The 17,739-nt window shown below is 38.1% G+C and overlaps 1 protein-coding gene across 1 annotated transcript; it reads right to left on the reverse strand.

The window, feature by feature from the left end:
• Positions 1–301: 301 nt before the first annotated feature.
• On the reverse strand, positions 302–9,115 carry LOC128222462 (heat shock 70 kDa protein 12A-like). The gene is made up of 10 exons (XM_052931514.1): positions 8,768–9,115; positions 7,147–7,347; positions 5,155–5,290; positions 4,569–4,717; positions 4,222–4,301; positions 3,739–3,880; positions 3,012–3,162; positions 2,101–2,235; positions 1,633–1,841; positions 302–1,297 (listed from the first exon to the last, which is right to left on the reverse strand). The coding sequence occupies exons 1-10, from the start codon at positions 9,113–9,115 to the stop codon at positions 584–586; spliced, it is 2,265 nt and encodes a 754-aa protein (XP_052787474.1). The 3' UTR covers positions 302–583.
• Between the last annotated feature and the right edge of the window lie 8,624 nt (positions 9,116–17,739).

Consider the following 17,739-nt stretch of genomic DNA (forward strand, 5'->3'; position numbering starts at 1 on the left):
AAGCCAGGTTTTAAAAAGGACAGTGTCTTGCAGAAAATAGACAGGGTGCTACGAAAAAAGCTCGCATTGTATCAGGCTATGAAATCCTTAAATATTATAAATGTGACAAAAAATGACAGAAGAATTTATTGAAGTACGTTTTAGATTGTAATTCCAAATATGTTTTGATCACTTGATATGTATTTATATTGATATGATAAAATATGTTTTTAAACAAAACATAGGAATGATTTGAATATCTAAAGCATCCAATTCTAAGAAGGCAGAACGGTGCACATGATATAACAATAAATATGTTTGAACGATAATACAATTATTCTTATACAATATAAATATATTTTAAACACTTCTTGGATATGGTGTCATTGCCATCTCAAATAGCATTTACCTACTGTGCCAATTTAATGCAATCTATCAAAACCTTGCGTAATAAAATGATAACAGAGTTAGTAAATATATCAAAATTGTCCATCTTAACCAACACACGAACAACAAAACTAAGTGCTTTAAATTGTTTACTTATGGCAAATATTCTTTATTTTAAAATGCTTCCTCAAAGTTGCAAGTGAAGCACTTGTCACATCTATGACAGGAAGTCTACTTTGACTTCAACTGCATTTCCAGTAGCCTTGTCTGTGCCCTTCACCTCAATTTCGGTACCCCCAAAGTTCATTTGAACGTAAACTTTACGATCTAGCCCTGTGCCTGATATCGGTATGCGAAGTTTTCCAATTTCAAAGCAGCCGCTTTCAGTTACCAGCAAAGGATTTTTCTCCTTTGTTGCAAAAATGGGAAATCTCATAATTGTCTGTTCACTTCTTGAAGGAATGTATTCATGTTCGGCCTGAGTGTCACCGATTCTTAATGATTGTCCCGCTTCGACATGTTTTGCAAAAGCATTCTTACAAAAGGCCACACCGCCTTCTCCAATCACTTTGTTTGACAAAGGATGTTTGTTTTCATTAAAAAGGCATTTACATCTTATCCCATATGTATATTTACTAATTCTCTGGGTGATCGCATTTGGGCTATGGCCAAATATAACAGCCCCTTTCAAAATGGAAAGTCCTGCCTCATCCGGAATAATGACTTTCAACGAAGAAAATCGACTCTGAATCGCGTGCTGTAACAGGGGAGATTCTGAAAATCCACCGACCATTACAATAGCTTGTATACCTTTATTTGCATCTGCTTCAAGCAATTCTGCAACATGATCAGTCGTAGTAGAAACTGATTTTTGGAAAAGTGTCCGGACAACTGATGCGGGTATCTTTAGCTTATCTTTAACAACACTGACCTGAAACAAAGAAAGTAATAGCCAGCGATTTGAGGATAAAAGGTACAGTCGAAACCCGTTGGCTCGATATCCCAGGAACCGGCCAAGCAGGAATTCTAACATAGATCGGTCCTTTACATCAAGTTTGAGTCAACGAGGAAATCGAGCAAACAATATCTTGCCAACGAGTTTTGACTATACACGAACACTATTAAGGAGTTTGTTGGTAAAGTTATACAGTAATATCAAAAAAGTGTTTTTGTTGTCATGCAGCGGCTATTATATGAAAACAAGCAGGCTTTTTGTATTCACAGTGTCTGCAACAAGTATTTATATTGTCAATTTATTCAAATTACCTCCTTTCCGAATTTCGACAAAGCCGCTAACTCGGCAATAGATTTGCCAGTCTCTTGCTGTGCCGCTGTTGATAAAGACTGCGGAAGTCTCATGACAATGTTCGATTCACTCTCATGTGTGATACTTCTTTTCTTCACTTCAAATATTTTCATTATTTCGTTAAAATCGTACATGTCTGATTTCTTGAATGAATCAATGACGTTTTGTCCTGAAACACGTCAAACCCATTTTACAAAATAATAAGTGCCCTGTTATAGACTTCTGGGTCTATGGCCTAAACTGCTTATTTAAACGAACACAAACCTTATATGGTATTGTGTTTCTACAAATTTACTCCTTTTATTCCAGGAAATATATTTAATGAAAACGTATTTTTATATCTTAATATAAAGTAATACATTTGTATAATTGATGTTTATTACAATGTCCATACCAATAAGCTTAGTACATGAGTACTCAATATATACCTGTTATAAGTGTAAGGAAATCCAGAAATGCATCATCCACCTTCGTGCCACCCCATGCGCCACCGCTTGCTTTGTATAGCTCCTTAACTTGTCCTTGACGTACCACCTCGTGAACGGTGACGTCAATTGTGCCACCTATAACAGGTTATAACCTAATGCACCAGTCATTTGTAACCACGCCCCCCCCCCACCGGGGAATAGTGGGGACATTGACCTTCGGTCTAGCCAACCCCGGGTAAAATTGCCGCCCTGCGGGGACGACCAGATGGTAAATCCCCGCCAATTGCCCCCGCACCCCAGGGACCCTAGGTAAGGCCCATTCCCCGCTATATGTTTGCGAACACAAAACCACGGCATTCACCCGGCACTGCGGGGCCACCTGGAAGGTAAAAACAGGGCCCATTTCCCCGCCTATCCCCGGTATACCCCCATACCTGGGGGGAGGGGGCGTGGTTACAATTGACTGGTGCATAAGATTAAGCGGTAAATTGTGCATGCACAACAGGTTTGTATATGAACTAGGGAATATTTATTAAGTACATTCGAAGTATGAAAAGCAGTCTTCGGTTTGATAGAGACTGTTCACTGACGAAATGTAGCGCACATAACACCAACTTATCATGGGTCACATCAAGTTATTATAAAAATACCAGACTAGGAAACATTTAACAACTGCAACACAATTGAATGCAGCAAGTGCTTATCAAATGGTGATGTAAATGATTACTCAAATGTTTAGTGGAATACTGGATAAGTTCTAACCATCTGTTGTGTGAGTGCTAGGAACTGCGGTGTGGTGTATGTGTGTAGTACCAATTGATTTGGACTGGACTAGTCTTGAAAAGGGTTAAATAATATTACGACAGTAAGATTTGTAGATATCATATACAAGCTTTATCAGTGATAAATACCTCCAGCGTCTAAAACGAGGTATCTCTTCCCTGCGGTGAACTTTGCCAAGGACGTCTGGTTTCCACTCTTTTCCACGGACAAATGGCGACAAAATAAAGAGGCGGCCTCAGGTTCAAGTGCAATTGTTAGTTTATCATCCAAAATTCCAGCCTGGAATTATATATCAATCTTTTTTCCGATTATTACGTTTAAATTTGATCGCTTTGAAATGTATATGTATATTTGTACAAGAACATGAAACTGACATTGCAACTTCCATAAACTTATATTTTACCAGACTTGACGGGTGGATCAGACGGGTCCCGTCAAGTATCATATATCATTGCTTATACATGCTAACTACGCCATAGGGATACTATGAGAGGTCCTGTATCACCTCAAGCTCGGTGTGCAAACGCGTGTGTGTATACACCGAACGAGACGTGATGAATGTCATCGGATCCTTTTAATATATGTCTCCTTTGAGTTTACAATAAGGCATTTCTTTCTCTATTGGATATGAAAAAGGAAATTGATATTCATGTAATGAATGTCAATACCAGACTCGGTTTGATTGAGTCTGTTTATTGAAAGTAAATAAAGGAGCAACATTTCAGCGCACCTTTCACAAATAATATTCTAATACCTTAAGTCACAAAATCGAGACCGAACGGTGATAAACTAAGTTATACATTATATCAACACATATAGATGAAGTATGTGTTAATGTTTTTTTAATAGTTTAACCTCTATGGCCGCTTCCCTCATAAACTGTTTGGCACCGTCGTCCCAAATTGCAGGAACAGTCAAAACCCAATGTATCTCAGTGTTTTTAATCATGCCCGAAATGCGATCGTTTGTCACTGCTATGAGATCGTCTTTTAGATACCTGTGAAACACAAATCAACACAAACACAATCAAAATCATAACATGTTGTTTGTCTCCAGTTTAGTGTCGTCGATGCCTTAGCCTTAGTACAGAATCTGCAACTGTAGTCCCTTTAGTTTCCATTTTTATTAATTTATTTCAAAAACCTGTGCATACACTTGGTATTTCAGCTTATAAACTAAATCGTTGGTCACTTACACATTTTTAAACTACCGATAAATAGACCGAGTTCATTTTTGATGATATTTGTGATATGAAAATATAGTTTAACAAGAAACCCCTTCTCAACTGATGCTACAAGTATGGTGTAAACTAATTCTGTCCAAGGACTCTATACTTACTTTAGAGAAAGAGCAAACACTGTTTTTGCTAGCAGTGATTTTCCCTGGATATCTTCTATTTCGGTGTCTCTGTGGATTGTCTAAAAATTGACACAAACTCGTCGTTATTACAATCATACAATATTTATTTTAGTTATTCTTCAATCTAAGCATGTCAATTTGTATTTACATCTTACTGATTAGATACTGAAATATATGTACAATGAACTCATAATTTTAGATAAGTGTCATTCATGAGCAGTGTGCGTATGTGTCATAAACTTTGCACTCAAATCGGAAGATAACCACGCATGTTCAATGTTTTATCATAAAAGCTATACATTTAGACAGTAAAAAATTTGCCTTGCCTGCCCTAAAAGCCTCATCTTGAAGCGCTTGAAGAAAAAATATCCCTCGTCATTGTCCTCTTCAAGCAGTTCAAAGTACTTCGTCTCTGCGTCAAACCCAAAAGCATGCAGCGTTTTTCCATTGGGTTCAATTAAGGCGCATGTAGGACCTATATAAATTTATATACGTCTGTGACAAAACTCGTAAAATGGAAGATATTAAAGATGAAGATAGTGTTCTACACTTTCAATCCTGCATAGCTCTGCATTTTCTGTTAGTAAAATGCCAGAACATTTATATATAGAACTTTATAAAACATAACGTGTTCATTGTTTTATATATAGTATCACTAAATATTCATTGAAAACAATATCAACACAAACATGTAATATGTGTTGTTGTTTTTTAAAACTATTATATAAAAAGAAGCAGCGGCATTGTTATAAACTGTTTAATGACGGCACGTAGTTTAGTTTTTCATAATTAGTTCAAGTTAGTAAGAAAGTGATATATAGGTTCAATTCTGCATAATGATTGATTGTAGATGCATCGTTTTCTTTAGTGTATTAAGTTAATTATCATATAAACCAATGACACACGCCGTACCTTTCTGTGATTCCTGACCCTTCCATTGTTTTGCAAAAACCTTGGTAGGATCACTGTCATACTCGTGTTGGAAGGAAAACGCCCAACTAGAGTATGTTGTCCCAAAGTCTATGGCGGCTACTAGCACCGGGTGGGACTAGAAATGGAATAAATGGTGGTAATGAAAACCTTGGTCTTTGGACCACATTACATTCTTTTTTGTTAAAATGCTCAAGACTTCAAATTTAACAATGCCTTGTGATTATTTAATATTGCACAATAACCAAAAAGACACAATACATTTTTACGAATAACAATCATAAGCATAATTATAAGCAACATGTATACTGTTAGTATAGTCGAGTTAACAAGTTAACAAAACTCGATCCAGAAAACATAATTTTTGTAACAACGCGTATCGTCTAGACATAAAAAATGAAACAAAACGCATACCATTTTAGGAAGGTTTTACTAGTCCCCTTCGAAAAGTAAATTTACATCAATTAAATCACTTATTTTACGAACTTTTGATATTTGAATTATTTTATCCGTACACAGCGACGAATGGTTATTCAAATCAAATCTAATGAAGGCCGATAAGATTTGTTTTTGTTTCAATTCCATGAAGAGGTGTCCAGTTTAACTTCCTCTTTCGATTCGTACTAAAGATAATAAACTTAGTACAGTTCTTTTCTATCAGTATGGCAAAGATCACAAATACGCCAACAAACGCGTGCGCACACGCACGTACGTACATGCAAACATGCACACACATCGCGCGTACAAACACAACCACACACTCATACACACACACTCGCGCGCGCGCGCGCACACACACATACGTGCACACGCACGCATGTACACCCATACGCACACACATATGCGCACACTCACGCAAGCATATATCGACGGTAGCTCAAGCCGGCATAAATTAATTGGGTTCTGTTGTTTTGCCAAGTAATAACAACCAGCCTGCAATAAATATCGTATAAAATACGTAAACAATACAACAAAAACGAATACAACTAACCTGCAATAAATATCCAAGATATTTATTTATGAAAATAAGATATGACTGTTGTCAACAACAGAATATGGCAAATGCACAGATTATAGCACTTGACACATTAAAAACAGTCATGCGTGAAAGTTTAGTTACACTGAATTAGATTGATCACATGACAGTAACGGCGGAGATTTAGTTGAGAAATGATAAGAACCGTAGAATAGAGATCACAGGACAGTAGGGGCGGAGCTTTAGTTGAAAAAAAATACGGATCATAAAATAGAGAAATGGTAATTTGTATTACTCCAACAACTTGGTATATTGAAGCAAGGCTCCTGACAAACAATCACATTTAAAGATTGTCATTTATTACAATTTCAAATACAAGACATTCTCCCCCTACTTCGAGAAAAAGGCTCCTGACTTTTTTGTTAAACAGTCTGAAATAAATCAATAAAAATATAATAAAAGCATCAAGCATTAAAAGAAAATCACAAATACATATTCAGAAATAACATGCAGGCCGGCTGGGCTACAACTCATGAATATGCACATACCGAAGTTAAGTGTATAACGTTTTATTAGCACCTGAGGTATGTTAATAACTACTGTGACATAGCTCTACTATTACTCTCGACAAACATAACCCGTAGGGTAAGTAGTTTCCACATATCAAACAACCAACTTTCAAACTACTACCAAAGAAAGTATTAACCTTAATTCAACACATGTAACTATTTGCTAATAACCAGAGGTGAGTATTTATATATATCATACAGGCAAGTACTACACGAGCACTACTTCACAGCTACAAATAACCATAGGCTAGAGACTACGACTGATACAAAAAAAATTAGAAACATATACCACAGGTATGTCAAACAAAACATTTCGTATGGCAATAATGAATAATCATAAACTGGCTCAATATAGTATCAAATTCTAACTCTTTTAAAATCCCGCACTTTAAAATCGTCAGTGCTAGTCATCTAGTAGGCTTCTTAAACTTTCCAATCCCCTGTAGACATCCACTTTGGAGGTTTACGTTTCATTTGTGGTCTTGGAGTGTTCAACGAATCATTCACTGTTGAACCTCGCCTGGCTTGGATGGCGTAGAGCGCTACATCTGGTACATCTGTGGACTTGTCAGTTTCTTCGACCTTTCCATCAGGTACATCATCTACTTCAGATGAATCGCCGGCAGCATCCTATACAATATAATCAACACTCTGATCGTCACTGAGAACTGTATCATCTTCTTCGCCCACGTGCTCTTCTTCTTCTAAATCTCCTCCGCTAGTGGTACTTATAAACGGGGGGAGAAGGTTCTGATGTAGAGTCCGAGACTTCTTTTAACGTGTCCCTTCCCGTATGACCTCATACACAGGGATGTCTTCCAGAGGTTTTCGTACCACGATGTATGGGTGTGGTTCCCATCGATCTGCCAACTTTTGCCTTCCCCGGATGGAAACATTTCTAACAAGCACACGATCACCGTAAAGGAGGATTAAACTTCGCGAGCGGTTGTCATATGTTGCTTTGCTGTTTGATGACATCTTCGCAGCGACTTCCCGGGCCTTAGTGTAGGCGTATTGGAGACGGTCTTGCAGTTTAACCACCTACTCTGAGTGTATGTTGGATGACAAGCTGTCAGTGTGGAGCCCAAGGAAAGCATCAATGGCCGGTCTGGGATCCTAACCAAACATCAGAATATACGAAGAAAACCACTTATTCTCATGATTAGTGGTATTATATGCATGTACGAGGCTAGAGACGTGGGCCTTCCTGTCAAGCTTTTGACACTCCATAAGGGTCCCTAGCATCTAGAGTAACGTCTAATTGAACCGCTCGACCATTCCGTTACCCATGTGGTGGTAGGGGGTGGTCCTAGTCTTTTCTCCCACAGCTGAACTACAAAGCTCCGTTATGAGGGATGACTTCCTTGATCACTATAGATCCTGGCAGAAAATCCATAATGGACGACGAAGTTGTCAAACAGAATTCTTGCAGTAGTATTTGCTGTCTGATTGCGGGTAGGGTACGCCTGTGCATAGCGGCTGAAATGATCCGTCAAAACTAGCACGTTCTCAAAAACCTTCTTTGGATCGTTCCAGTGAGAAGTAATCAATACAGATGATGTCCATTGGAACTGTAGACGTAATGGGGGACATCTCTGAATTATATACGCGGGACTTCCGGCGAATGCAACGACCACAGTTTCTGACAATGTCCGCGACAAAGCTGTCCAACACGGGCCAGTAGAACCTCTCCTTGAAGAGGCTCGTGGTTCTATCTCGCCCCTGATGTCCTAGTTCATCATGTAGGGCTTTGAATACTTCACCCTAAGAGCTTTAGGCAGCAGCAGCTGCAACCGATCTTCTCTATTCATAGTCGTCTTCCGATACAGTACACCTTGAAGCATCGTAACATTCGACCACTCCTTAACATAAGAGGACATCTGCCAGTCCATCGGCTTAGCCGGTTTGATTCCGTGTGCAATATGGTCGGCAATGTTAGATCTTGGCGCTGTGCCTTATGCCAATCGTAGGAAGATAGACTGTATGAATCAAGGATGTCATTTGGTATATCCAAGTGCTAGCTTAGTGGCGATAACTCCGGATCACGTACAGTTTCTGATAGAGGAACTGTTTCGGCTGTAGCGGCGTGACTGATTGCCTGGATAACTTCAGTTGGAAACACACAGCTAAGACCATCAGCATCTATGTGATTCTTTCCCTTCCTATAGGTGATGCTGAAGTTAAAGTTGGATAGGGCAGCTAGCCATCTGTGACCAGTAGAGTTCAACTTGGCGGTAGTGTTCACGTAGGTAAGCGGATTATTATCCGTCACAATCCCGCCATACAAGAAGTCATGAAGCTTTTCAGTAGCAGACCACTTCAAGGCAAGAAACTCAAGCTTGTGAGCGGGATAGCTGCGCTCACTCTGCTTCAAGCTTCGTCTCGCAAACGCTATCATGCGCTCCTTGTCGCCTTGCCTTTGGTAAAGAACGGCGCCGAGTCCAACTGTATGTAACGTGAAGGACTTTGTATAATCAACATATCACAGCAATGGTGGGTTTGTTAGCTTTTTTTCATGTCATCAAAGGCCTTCTGTTGTGACTCCTCCCACTTGAATGGTACTTTCTTGGCTTTTTTCGAAGGAGTAGTGCCTTTCTTGCGCTTCGTTGGCAGTCCTACGAGGAGGTCATTCAACGGTCTAGCTATGGTTGAAAATCCCCTGATAAAGCGTCTGTTATAACCTGAAAAAAAACAAGAATTGCTTGACCTCTTTGGTGGACTTTTGAGTAGGCCAGTTCTTGACGGCCTCCGTCTTCTTTGGATCGGCCTTGATCCCCTCTGCCGACACAACGTGGCCTAGATAGGTAGTTTCTTCTTGTTAGAACTCGCACTTGCTTGGCTTGATTTTCAGGTTGTATTCAGCGAGACGTTGAAACACAGCATCGAGGCGATCGAGGTCTTGGCTAAAGGTGATGATATCATCGAGGTAGATACGGCCTCCCATGTGGTCTCCCATGCAACGTTCCATGCAGCGTTCCATTAAGCATTGAAATGTTGCAGGGGCGTTGCAAATGCCAAAGGGCATGCGATTACACTCATAGAACCCGAGACCCTACATTTGAAAGGTCGTCTTCTCCTTGTCATCCTCTTCTTACTCGACTTGCCAATATCCAAACTTCATATCAAGTTTTTAAAAGAACTTCGCTCTCGCTAGCAAGTGTAAAGTGTCTTCGACGCGTGGAAGAGCGTCAGCATCCTTCTTGGTTCGAGAGTTCAGTTTTCGAAAATCAATAAAAAAGCGTATTGTGCCGTCCTTTTTCCGAGCAATAACCACATTTGATGAAAACGGACTGTTAGACTCTCTGATGGCATCGATGTCAAGCATATCCTGTAAATGTTGCTTCACTTCTTGAAGCAGGGCTGGAGGAATTCTTCTTAATGGATCCTTAAATGGCTCTGGGTTAGTCAACTCTATCCGATGTTTGACCGCTGGAGTGTTTCCAAGGTCCAACGACGTATTAGGGAATATGGCCTCCCACTTGAGGACCTTCAACTGTCGGTCTGGTGTCAAAGGCGATGTGTTCAAGATGACTCCATACTTGATCTTAAATTCAAACTCTGTTTTATTGTCTTTGTTCTCCCTTTCAGATGCGGTTTACTGATGAACAGATGCTGATGGATCTTTAGATGTAGGTATTTCTTTTTCAGTTCATTTTGTTTAGGGTTCTTATTTTTCTTTTCAAATAAGGGTGCCGATCGCAAAACACTCACTTCCTGTAGCTGGCAAATTGGTGTCCTAGCCTTTATCTTCACCACATTTGCTGAAAGGTTACACACTCGTACCGGAACTCTTGTCGTTTTCCCTGGGTTATTAAGAGAAACTACTCTCTTAAACATATGTTAGGTTTATCAGGGCCAGCATTCTCAACATCCTCTGTAACAGCTGGGTCAACATCGTTAGACTCTCTGACAAGACCTGTTATAGTTTTCATTTACATTTGTTGCGGTGTAGTATCCTTCATGGCCTTAACAATTCCAATACAAGCATTACTTGTCATATCAAAAGCCACTTCCCATTCCTTTGGAATTTTTCCAACTGTCTCACATCTGTACCATCTTGCACTCTCTCGAATTATGTTCATGTCGACTATTGAAGGTACTATGCGGTTGTCATTCGTACCTTTCACAATCAACAACAATATAGTCAATGGTTGCATTTTAGTGTCAGGCAACCTAATATTGGCCTCTATATAGCCACTATATGGAATCTGGAGTCCATTTGCACCCGAAACATTGAGTTCAAAGGCATATAAACTCTTTAAATCAGGCTTTTTTTCCATTGACATGTAAAACTCCTCAGACAGCGTGCTTATCATAGATCCGGTGTCTATTAAGGTTTTCACACACTTCCCTTCAATCTCAATGAAATGTTCATTGGCTTATCCAACTAACCGTTCATGTTACTTATTCTTTATCACCGTAGGGCTATCTACCTCTTTGCTTCCATCGTGCCCCCCGAAGAAAGCTTCTGTCCGTTTAAATGATCCTCTGTATTCTCAGTTCTCTTTTGATTCTCTCCTGTTGGCCCTTCTTTCCGATCCTCATTCTGTCTTCCTATATATCCTCTTTAAGCTCCTCTGTACCCCCCTCTAAAGGGTCTTCTATAGTTACCATTGTAACTGTTTCCCCGTGAGTACTGATTTTGTCCTTTTATCCTTCCTAGCTCACTTTCCAGCGACTTTATTCTTTACAGTAATTCCTGCATCACACTTTCTTCTTTCTGTTAATTGACAGTAACTTTAGCCTCTTTTGATCTCTCTTTCATTCTTTCACAACCTTCTTCTGCTTCCTCTAACCTTGCCTTCATTCGCAATGACTCAAACGTATCCGTACTTTCATATGCCACTCTCGTAGTCATGTTTAACTTTTCTGATCTAAAGCCTCTCCAGAACCTCTCTTTAAGTTTTCTATCCCTCTTATGTTCGTCTATCTCACCCTTTTCTACGGCCGTTGAATTAGTCTTTCAATCCTAACACCCCATGTTGAACATGGTTTGCCTTCCTTCTGCTTTGCAGAATAAAAATCTTGCACCACCCTGTTTTCTGTTTTCACATCCCCATAAATTTCACTGAGTTTCATCATAATCTTATTTGCGGTGGCGGATGGCTTTAAGGTAAGTAGGACTTGTCTTGTCTCATCTTGCAGAGCATTTCCTATTTTCTGTACCATTGCATAATCAGGGTGTACTTTGCTGTAAGGAAGACATGTTACTTCATTTTTCTATTGCTCAAATACTTTACCTCGGAAATTTGGTAGTTTCGGTGCACCAGGTTTATATGTATACTGCTCAGATTAAGTATCATTTCTTTTCTCATGATGCATTTCAACACTTTTCTCCCTTTACTTTATAACCGTCTCTTTCACTTCTTTTGCTCTCAGCTCTTTCTCTAAGCATCTGCTACTTCTCTTTTAGCAATTTCAATCTCCTGTTCAATTCCTCTCCATGGGCTCTTGTCATTTCCAAGTATCTTTCAATTCGTTCGTTTTCATTTATTGTATCATTTAAGTTTTCCTCCTGTTTTCAAAGGTTCATATTCTTTCTAACAACTCCTTTTCTGATCCTTCCTTCATTTCAAGTTCATGTTTCAACCTTTGTCTGTTTTCCATCATCAGTGTTTGTTTTTTACTCTCTTCATCTTGTAGCTTTCTTAGCTTAACACTCTCTCGTTCATATCTGCTTAACATCTTACTCATAGCACTCTTCTGCTTCACTTGTCTCAGAACATCACTCCTTTTCAATCCTTGGGCCTCGTAACTACCCTTGACTTCAGTTTCACTCACTTCATCATATCTCTTATATCTGTTTACCTTTTTCCCCTATCTTCAATGAGATTGTCCCTTATTCCATAACTATCACCAGGTCTATTTTCTTCCAACGCATGATCACTATCTCATAACTCTATCAATGTGTGTTCTAATTTCTAAATATGATGGTCCAAAAAATCCAAATTACTATCTTTCAAACGTTCCTTCACTCTAGTCTGTGAACAAGAAGTATGTTCCAAAGCCTGTATCTCTCTAGAAGTATGTTCTTGTATATATTCATCGATCGTATTCATACATTATGACATTTCACTGTATCCACCACTAATATCATGATCATAATTCACCTATCCCTCTTCACCTCTATCACTTTTCTCATGATCAACCAATCTTCTTTCAATTTCAAGCTCAGCACGTTCTCTGTCTCTCTTTTTCATTTTCACTTTACTGAGCATCTCTCACTACACCCCTCCTTATCTTTCTGAATTCACGCTCACTTAATGCTTCCGCCATATTTCACTATGTTCACAACTCATTCAATGTCTAATTTCACTAGCACAATTGTCAAACAAATGCTATTTAAACACTAAATCAATTTAAACACACTTGCACTTTCACAAAAAAATGAATACACTAAGCTATAACAAACAAAATGCAAAATACACTTAAACTGTTAAATACAGTTAAAAAACAACAACAATGAAATGAACACAACCAATAAATGCATAAGTGCATACAATGCACAACACTTCAATCAAGAAATATTAATACACAATAAACAATAAATAAATATGTCACATGTTAATCAACTCTATACAACTGTCATAGGATCTATACGTAACGATCTACATGTATACGATAAACTAATCGTATACTTCTACTCTAAATGTTTCTAGTTATACATATGATAGATAACTCTCTAATTATTATGAACTACAACTGCTATATGAAATCTTCATAATTACTTCTACTACTACAATTCTGCGGTAACAACACTACTTTTAATTAACACTTTTATTTCTCAAACTACCTCCACTACTTGGATTCGTAGTCCACAACGTTAACCACTCGGCTATTGCCTCTGATAATCTACATCTAGTATAATAATCGCTCACACTACAGCGAGTCGCCTACATCTCCAATTACCTTTTATAGGTAAAAATTTAAACCTATAAATTTAACCGTCTCAAAATGTATGTAAATTTTCTAGATATATGATTTTGCAAATTTTACAATATTTTAAGTGTACAAGTTCACGCGAATTGTTCAAAAATACGCGAAAACACTCGGCGACGACTCATCATTTCAAACTTATTGCAAATGCTTTCTCATTGTCCGCATTATTTTAATTTAACATTCAAATGTAAGCTTTGAGTTCTAGTCACATTGCATATCGCCAGTTGACATAAGTTGACAAAGTTTGACTTTCAGAAGAATGGACGGTGTTAAGGGACTTCCACAGTGCAAACGTGTAAGAAGAAAAGGCGAAAACAAACATAATTCATTATCTTTTTTTTTTGCTGTAATAAGGAGTTAAGCAATTTTTGATAGCATTTGCATTTATTCGGAGAAGTAGTTTGACCATATAAATATAATTTTGTGAAAACATGTCACGACTTTCAAATTTAACAATCTCTTGTGGTTTCTTGATAATATCTTTCTTTCTTCAGAAAATTTAATTCACTTCCTGGTCATGAAAATGTCTTTCTTAAGATACAAACAATAACCACAAAGTCACAATACATTTTTACGAACAGCAATTATGAGCAAAATTATAAACAACATATGTACTGTTAGTATAGACAAGTAAACAAAATAACAAAACTCGATCCAGAAAACACATTGTTTGTGACAACGCGGATCGTCTATAAAAAATTAAACAGAAAACGCATACCATTTCTGGAAGTTTTTTCTAGGCTCCTTTGATGAGAGAATTGTACATCTTATTCATCATTTAAATCACTTGTTTTACGCTGTTTTGATATTTGATTTATTTCATTCATACACAACGACGAGTGATTATTCAAAACAAATCTAAATAAGGCCCGGTCGATAAGGAATTTCTTTGTTCCAATTCCATGAACAGGGCGGGTAATCGACAACAACATTACTTTCTTGAAAAAACATCAGTGAGAAATAGCACTACACTTTACCATTTATTTTATAGCACTGCGCCGTACCAAAATTGAAATACGACAATTTTACTGAGCACTAGTGCTTTGTTTGATTTTGAACTTTGTCATTTAACATTAAATGTAAATTGGCACTACAAATTTGGAGAGTTTACCAATAAAATAACTTTCTTGAACAAAAAACAGTGAGAAATAGCAAAATGCACTGCAATTTACCCTGTCAAATCGTGGTCATTTCACGTCAATTCAATTTCCCGTGCACATGTAACTTTTGTTCTAAAATGAGTTTCTACTCGACGTAGGTACCGAAAGATGTTGAAAAGGTTCATACCTTTATTTCTGCATCAAGTTTATTCTAAAAACGGACAAATAATTAAAAACTTACTTATTTACATCCAAGATGGCCGGTTTTTGTTTACATTTGGAATGGTACGGTTCAGGTCGATTACCCGCCCTGATGAAGTGGAATCTAGTTTAACATCCTCTTTGGCTTCGTACTTTACTTTTTTTCTCATTTATGTTTCGCTTAAGAATACATATCAACATGACTCTAGTCATTTATATGGCATTTCTTCTATCAGTATGGTAAAGCTCACAAATACGCACACACACGCGCGCACACGCACGCACGCACATGCGAACATGTACACACATACGCGCATACGTACGTACTCACGAAAACACACACACACACACACACCCACACACGCACGCACACACATACGCGCACACGTGCGCACACATACGCACTCACGCGCGCACGCACACACATGCGCACATGCACACGCACACACATACACGCACACACATACACAAATATGCCGTCACACACGTGCGTGTATACGCTCACACGCCATCTCTGACTGTATCAATTATTATATGTTTCTTGGTTTGGTGTATTTATACGTACCGTTGCGTCAGCTAATGGTTTTTTTCATGAACACACGTCTTAGGACAATTACTTTTTTGAAATTATTAATTCTCTAAATTGGACTCTTTGGTCGTTGACCTGTATGATCTCTGAACTTGAGCAAGCTGCTGCTGCTGCTGCTGATGATGATGATGATGATGATGATGATGATGGTGGTGGTGATGAGGATATTTGATTGTGGTAGCGACGATGATGGTAGCGACGATGATGATGATGATGATGGTGATGATGATGATGATGATGATGATGATGATGATGATGATGATGATGATGATGATATGATGATGATGATGATTAAAACGAAACAAATTGTGCTCAGAAAAAACTAAGGCAAATGGAAAATATATATTTATTTTGGCCGAAATAATAGGCTGCTAGAATGGAAATAATATTAACATAAATATAAAGCTTATAATTATTTTCGAACGAATAAGAGGGTGTCAGTAACGTTTGGATTTCAAACATAAAAACTTCAAAACATCACAAACTTATATGCACTTTTGAATGTCAGGCAGATTAGCAATGGAATCATAGTTGTTGCACTTACAGTGACTCGCTCATGTTTCTGGGCCAAAAATTAGTTTTGCCGGTAATGCATCTGAAAACACTTATTTTATCATTATTTTACTCGATGAAATCGAAATTGCGGAAGAAATACAGTTAAAGCATAAACAAGAATTTTGGTTTTAGTGGGGTTCGAACCCACGCCGGTAAAGTCATAAAAAATCGAAAACAGCCGGGTAGTCCACACGGCCATCGGGACTTGGTGGTGGATAGGTTGACCTGTTCAGGATACATTGATAACATCGCGTGATAATGTCATACAACCAATCAAGCAACACCACAACCGTAATTAATTTTCAGTCGCATTATAAACGCTAACGAATATTTGTTGTCTCCAAAGGCGATATTTGGGCAAATATCAACATTTGCTGAAGGATTCCAGCTTTTGGTATTTTTGTTTTAACACTCTTTATGATTTTCCACTCTTTATTTCGTATTTAAAAAAAAGTGCATTTTACAAACCATGTACGAGTCACTTTAAGTTACTTCACATAAGATTTAAATGTTGCATGAATTAATGCATTTGTAAAATAACAAAACATTCTTATAACAGGGCCTCAATCAGTAAGAGGAGTTTATAACAGCGACAATGCAGAAACTCAGATGAGTGTATACTTCATGGATTAAGATAGTACATGTGAACATTATGAACGATAACCTTCAATTAAACATCAAAACCAAAATCCTTAATTATTCATAAAAAATCACATGGATCGAAAGCAGAAAAACACAATCGCACGTACGCACGCACGCATGCAAGCAAGAAGTTATTCAAGCACATATACTAGTAAACTGACTACAAGAGCTAATACATGTAAAATGATAAACAATAAAAGGCACATGTACTACATTATAAGTATCTATCATGTGTTTCCGGTACGGATAGAAAAATCCGACGCGAGGGCACGCGCGTAAGCCGGTAACGAGGCTTGCCGAGTTACCGGTCACGCAGCGTGCCCGATGGTCGGATTTTTCTATCCGGACCGGAAAAACATGATTGGTATTTTTTCTTGCATACCTAAAATTATGAATTTGTGGAAAAATTGACGTAGAAAACTTTTGTACATTTCACCAAAAAGCGCGTGCGACGTTGTGTATTGACGTCATAAAGCACATTAATTTAAATCGCTATCGACGTCAAATAGTTCCTTTAAAAATTGCGCTTTTACGATTATTTATTTTCAATTTTAATTATTGTAAGTATTGAATACTTATTTTTTTGATTCCGCTTTATTGAAATTGCATAATATACTTTTCATAAACCATACAACAAAACAAATAAGAAGTGGCGCGTTGTTGCGCGTGACTCATCTTACATGGGGGTGTAAGATGAGTTTTTCCAGCACCGGTCACATGACCGGAAACACACGTCCGGTATGCAAGAAACGAGAATTGAACATTGAAACAGTGTTTGTAATACGAAAAGCTCGAACAAAGTGTTTGTAAAATATGTACATGTACTGAAATACCATGTATGGTTTAGATATATGTTAGGCTTCTATTACGAGCTTTTACAAATCATTACATAAAACTTGGGTATAGGCCAGGTTTTAAAAAGGACATGGTGCTGCAGAAAATGAACAGGGTGCTGCAGAAAATGGACAGGCTGCTGCAGAAAATGGACATGGTGCT

The sequence above is a fragment of the Mya arenaria genome, chromosome 1 (assembly GCF_026914265.1).
Source record: "Mya arenaria isolate MELC-2E11 chromosome 1, ASM2691426v1".
NCBI classification, from domain to species: Eukaryota; Metazoa; Mollusca; class Bivalvia; order Myida; family Myidae; genus Mya; species Mya arenaria.

Bases quoted from the DNA above. Each gene is read 5' to 3' on its own strand.
- LOC128222462 (XM_052931514.1), bottom strand. From the start codon at position 9,115: ATGATAGCGTTTGCGAGACGAAGCTTGAAGCAGAGTGAGCGCAGCTAT. The intron at 7,348-8,767 runs GTACGTGATCCG...TATATTGTATAG, and splicing joins CAGTTCCTCTATCAGAAACT to GATGCTGCCGGCGATTCATC. The intron at 3,163-3,738 runs GTTAAACTATTA...ATATAATTCCAG, and splicing joins TGAGGGAAGCGGCCATAGAG to GCTGGAATTTTGGATGATAA.